Source organism: Tupaia chinensis, unplaced genomic scaffold (genome assembly GCF_000334495.1).
Source record: "Tupaia chinensis unplaced genomic scaffold, TupChi_1.0 Scaffold000214_1, whole genome shotgun sequence".
In the NCBI taxonomy this organism is placed as follows: domain Eukaryota; kingdom Metazoa; phylum Chordata; class Mammalia; order Scandentia; family Tupaiidae; genus Tupaia; species Tupaia belangeri.
Genome location: NW_006159689.1, coordinates 590,767 through 596,197, shown reverse-complemented (window position 1 = coordinate 596,197; position 5,431 = coordinate 590,767). Strand labels below are relative to the sequence as shown.

General features: G+C 46.0%; 1 protein-coding gene across 1 annotated transcript; it reads right to left on the bottom strand.

The window, feature by feature from the left end:
- Positions 1-503: 503 nt before the first annotated feature.
- On the bottom strand, positions 504-1,782 carry LOC102494999 (olfactory receptor 56). The gene has a single exon (XM_027771449.1). It carries the CDS (start codon positions 1,758-1,760, stop codon positions 813-815), a length of 948 nt encoding a protein of 315 aa, XP_027627250.1. The 5' UTR covers positions 1,761-1,782; the 3' UTR covers positions 504-812.
- Between the last annotated feature and the right edge of the window lie 3,649 nt (positions 1,783-5,431).

Sequence of the window (5,431 nt, the reverse complement as noted above, 5' to 3'; positions counted from 1 at the left end):
GGCTGAATCCCTCATGACCAACCGTGCTGTGCCAGTCCTGGACCCAGTGGCTGGGAAAACACACCGGGCACATGTGCACGTGGGCCCCAAATCCCAGAAACAGGGGAGAAGAGATTGTAGCATGACCATGCCCCAGGGGGTAGGGGGTGCTTTCCATTTTCCCTCTCTCTGTCTCTCAGGTGAGCACATGTGCCCTCTGGCAAATTGAGAAGAAAGAAGGAGGAGGAGTGGGACCAGCAGTTAACGTAATGGCTATGTCGCTGGACTCCCACGTAGTCGACCGCGGTTCGTGTCCCGGACCCGGTGGCTTAAACTCACACTGGGCTTGTGTGCATGCGTGCCCGAGATCCCAAGAGGAGAATGGAGGAGAAGGGATTGCGGCGTGACCAGCCCCCCTAGGGGGTGATTTCCTGCTCTCTGTCTCTCTGTCTGTCTCTGTCTGTCTGGCGAGCGCGCGCACCCTAAAGCAAAAACCTCTCCAAAAAAAAAAAAAGGAGGAGGAGTAAGAGAAGAAAAAGAAGTTGGTATGTAAGAAAACAGGAAAAGTGCTTAGGACTTAGTAAGTACTCAAAAAAATATATATTTTTTAAAAATTAAGAAGTACAATAAATTTAGTTCCGGGATGCCATAAACAATCAAAAATGACCATGGCAGCAAGGCATTGCCTCTTCATGCTTTTATGTGTGTTGTGATCCTTACAAAGTCCCTGAGGGGTTGGGCAGGTGTCCGGATTCTCATTTGCTGATGGAATTGCACACTCGCCAGGGAAAGCGACTTCCCAGCCTCACACAGCAGTAAAGGGAGCACTGGCCTCAGCGCTGGCTGCCAACCCTGCAACGGCCCAGCCCCTTCCTCACGGCCCCCATCACCTCCCGGTTCCTCAAGCTGTAAATGAGGGGGTTGAGCATAGGAGTAAGAACCGTGTAGAACACAGAGACCACCTTGTCATGGCTCGGGGCCCGGTACCGCTTAGGCCTCAGGTAGATGAACATGGCTGCACCGTAGAAGAGGGAGACCGCTGCCAGGTGGGAGGAGCAGGTGGCCAGAGCCTTCTTCCGAGCCCGAGCAGAGTGCATGCGGAGCACAGCCCCCAGGATGCGTGCATAGGAGGCCACGACAATGGAGAAGGGGAGGAGAAGCATGAAGACACAGCAAGCAAAGAGCAGGGTATCAAAGAGGGACGTGTCTGCACAGGCCAGCTTCAGTAGAGCTGGCACCTCGCAGAAGAAGTGGTCCACCTCCCTCGAGCCGCAGTAGGGGAAGGTCATTACCACCACCATCTGAATCAGCCCGTCGGTTATCCCGAAGGCCCAGGAGCTCCCAGCGATCTGGAGACAGACCCTCCGACTCATCAGGATGGGGTAGTGAAGGGGGTGGCTGATGGCCACGTAGCGGTCGTAAGCCATGAGTCCAAGCAAGAGCCCCTCAGATCCCACGAGAGAAACGAAGAAGCCGATCTGGATGCCACAACCCACAAAGGAGATGGACTTCCTGCCGGACAGGAAGTTGACCGCCATCTTCGGCACGATGTCACAGACCAGGATGAGGTCCATGAGGGAGAGCTGACTGAGGAAGAAGTACATGGGTGTGTGCAGCTGGGGGGCCACGTAGATGAGGAAGACGAGGAGGACGTTCCCACACAGGGCCACTGTGAAGACCACCATCACCGCGGAGAAGAGCACGAGGTCGGCTGGACTGTAGGAGAAGATGCCCAGGAGGACAAAGCCGCCTTCGGATGACTGGTTCAGCCACGTCTCCATGGCCCGGTCGTTCACTCCCCTGAGAACACAAACCAAGAAATCCTGAGATTGAGTGACATTTCTCTTTTGGTCTCTGAATCTTCCTCTTTAGTCAGCTGTACCTCCTGTAATTCGTCGAGCGCAGTTGCACAGTCTGGAACCTACAGGAGAGCGCGCTCCCACATTCGCAGTACATCACACGGGCCTGTAGCTCAGAGCTCAGCCCACGTACCTGGACTGCTGTGTGTCCATACCAAGAGTAGAAATGCGGTTCGCTCTGGGACCAGAAGTTGGCGCAATGGCTATGTTGCTGAATTCCCATGTGGTCAACTGCAGTTCAAGTCCCAGACCTGGTGGCTTAAACTCACCCTGGGCGTGTGCATGCGTGCCCAAGATCCTGAGAGGAGAATGAAGGAGAAGGGACTGCGGCATGGCCATCCCCCCTGGGGGGTGATTTCTCACTTTCTATCTCTCTGTCTCTCTGGTGAGTGCACGCGCCCTATAGTAAAAACCTCTCCAAAAAAAGAAAGAAATGCAGTTCATTTATGCCACAGGACTAAGGACATTTCTTCAGCAGGCAACGTCTTGGCTTTGACACGTGACACTGATTCACCCTTGCCGGGGTCACATGGACTTGGCGCGTCACTCTCACAGAGCTCGGACCATTTTGCCCCAAGATCCTTCACATGAGTTGCAGTAAGGGAAAGTAATAGAGTTGAGATGTTTGTTAGCTTTAATTTTGTTCAGGTCAAAAATCTTGGAAGGTCTATTTTTTTTTCATTCCTCTATTTCAATTCCTCTATTTCTTTCATTCCCTAGATTCAAACCGTAAGAAAAATCTCTTGGAGAAAAGCTGAAAACTTTTCCACTAAAAACTGGTACAAGACAAGGCTGCTGGGACCAGCAGTTGGCGTAATGGCTATGTCGCTGGACTCCCATGTAGTCGACCACACTTAGAATCCTGGACCTGGTGGCTTAAACTCACGCTGGGCACGCGTGTGTGCGTGCGTGCCCAAGATCCCGAGAGGAGAATGGAGGAGAAGGGATTGCGGCATGGCCATCCCCCTGGGGGGTGATTTCTTGCTTTCTATCTCTCTGTCTCTCCCTGTCTTTCTGGCAAGAGCAAAAACCTCTCAAAAAAAAATAATAAAATAAAAAAAGACAAGACTGCCTACTTTTTCTCTTTTCTTTCTTTTTTTCTTTTTTTTTTTTTTCGGGGGGAGAGGTTTTTGCTTTCTTTCTTTTTTTTAAAGGGCGATTTTTGCTATAGGGCACGTGCACTTGCCAGAGAGACAGAGAGAGATAAAGAGACAAAAAGAGAGAAATCACCCCCCATGGGGGATGGCCAGTCCCTTCTCCTCCATTCTCCTCTTGGGATCTTGGGCACACACACACATGTCCTCGTGCCCTCGACATGAGATTTAAGCTGACAGGTCTGGGACTCGAACCGCTGTCAACTACACTGGAGTCTGCTTGTCCCAAGGCTGCCCACTGTCTCCACTTCTTTTCAATATAGTACTGGAAGTCCTAGTCAATGCAATCAGAAAAGAGAATTACAAGGCTTTCAAATAGGGGAATCAGAGTTGAAAATGTCTTCATTTGCAGATGACTTGACGGTATATATAGAAGACTCAGGTGTCCATGAAAAATCTTTTTGAAGTAATAAATGAATACAGTAAAGTGGCAGAATACAAAATCAACATTCAAAAAACTATAGCATTTTTATTTACCAATAACAAGCTGATAAAGTAGAACTGAAGAAAGGAACCCTTTTACCATAGCCACAAAATGTATAAGATACCTAGGGATAAACCTAACCAAGAAAGTCTAAGACTTTTACAAGGAAAATTATGAAAATCTTTTTTAAAAAATATTGAAAAAGACACAAAAAGTGGAAGGACATCCATGTTCCTGGATTGGAAGAATATAATCAAAATGGCAATTCTACCTAAATTAATCTACATATTTAACACAATTCCAATCAAATTACCAGAGACCTTCTTCACAGATCTAGAAAAGACAATCATACAATTTTCCTGCAGTCATAAGAGACCCTGTATTGCCAAAGTGATCTTGCACAAGAAGAGTGGAGTGGGCGGCATCTCACTCCCCAACCAAAAAAAAAACTACAAAGCTGTGGTAATCCAAACAGCATAGTATTGGCACAGAAACAGACAGACCAATGGAACAGAACAGAGACTCTAGAAATAAGCCCCCAAACATACAGTCAACTGATTTTTGACAAAGAATATCAATCAATTCAGTGGGAAAAGGAAAACCTCTTTGGCAAATGGTGGTGGTGAACAGCCAAAAAGCATATGAAAAAAACCTTGACATCCCTCATTATAAGGGAGATGAAGATCAAAACCACAATGAGATACCTGCTAACCCCTATTAGAATGCTGAAGATTAAAAATACAAAAATTGGTAAGTGTTAGCTGGGTTGTAGTGAAGGGAACTCTCCTACACTGTCGGTGGGAATGTAAATTAGTCCAACCAGTGTGGAAAACTATATGGAGGTTCCTCAAAGACCTACAAATAGGACTCCCATATGATCCAGCAATCCCATTCCTGAATATCTCCCCAAAGGACAGGGGAATGCTCAGTTGGAAAAGTGCTTGCATATTGCTTCAGAAGAGAATTCCTCATGGCTCCTGCTAACTAGTCATTGCAGGGGACAGGAAAAATGAAGATTTTCTACCGATAATTCAACCTCCAGTAAACAAAGCTAGCGTGGTAGGGAGCCCCTCTGGCCTTCTATCTGTCTCTGTGCCTCTGTCTTTGTCTCTCTCTGCTTCTGTCCTCTCATTTTTTTGTAATTTTTCTTTTTTACGTTTTTTTAAAGGTAAAGTTTTTCTCTTGCTCCCAGCTCCACCTTTTGTTTTGTTAATAATCCCCTCTGGTCCTTCTGCCCAGGCAGGAGAGTTGAAGCCTTCAGAAGAGGATTCCTCATGGCTCCTGTTAACTAGTCATTTTGTGCGCCACGCAGTTTTCTATTTTTGGGGTTTTAAAATCTTTTTTGTTTTTTTTTATTTTTTTAAGAAAAACAATAATTACAATTTTTTTGTCTTTTTTTTCCCTCTTTGTCATTGTTTCTCTCTCTTTTTTTCTTTCTTTCTTTTTTTTCTCTCCACTCTTCAATTCCATTCAATGTGTTTCTAGATGGATTTAAGGGCACTGTAGCTAAACATTGAAATACTATCAGGGTTAACATATTCCTTAACATCTACTGAATCTGCTGCACCAGCAATCACAACAGAACGGCAAAGAGATTCCAGATCACCTCTTTCTGCTTGCTCCTGAACACTCAGATTGAACTTCAAGAATTCGAAAGAAAAACACCATCCATCAGATGACAAGAAATCACCAGAGGACCACAAGAAATATGGGAAAGCAAGAAAATACCTCTCCTCCAAGGGAAAAGAATAACTCCTCTTCATCCACAAGCAGTTCAATGCAAATCATGGAAATGTCTGATAAAGAATTTAGAACATTCATAATGGCGAAGCTAACTGAGATGGAAGAGAAGAGAGACAATGAACTGCTAAAGAGAAAGGAGAAAAAAGTTGATGAGTTCCAGGAGGTGAGGAAATTCATGCAAGATCTAAAAGAGGAATTACACGCTTTACAAAAGAGTCAAACAGAACTGTTAGAAATGAAGTCTATAATACAGGAAGTAAAAATCTCCCTTG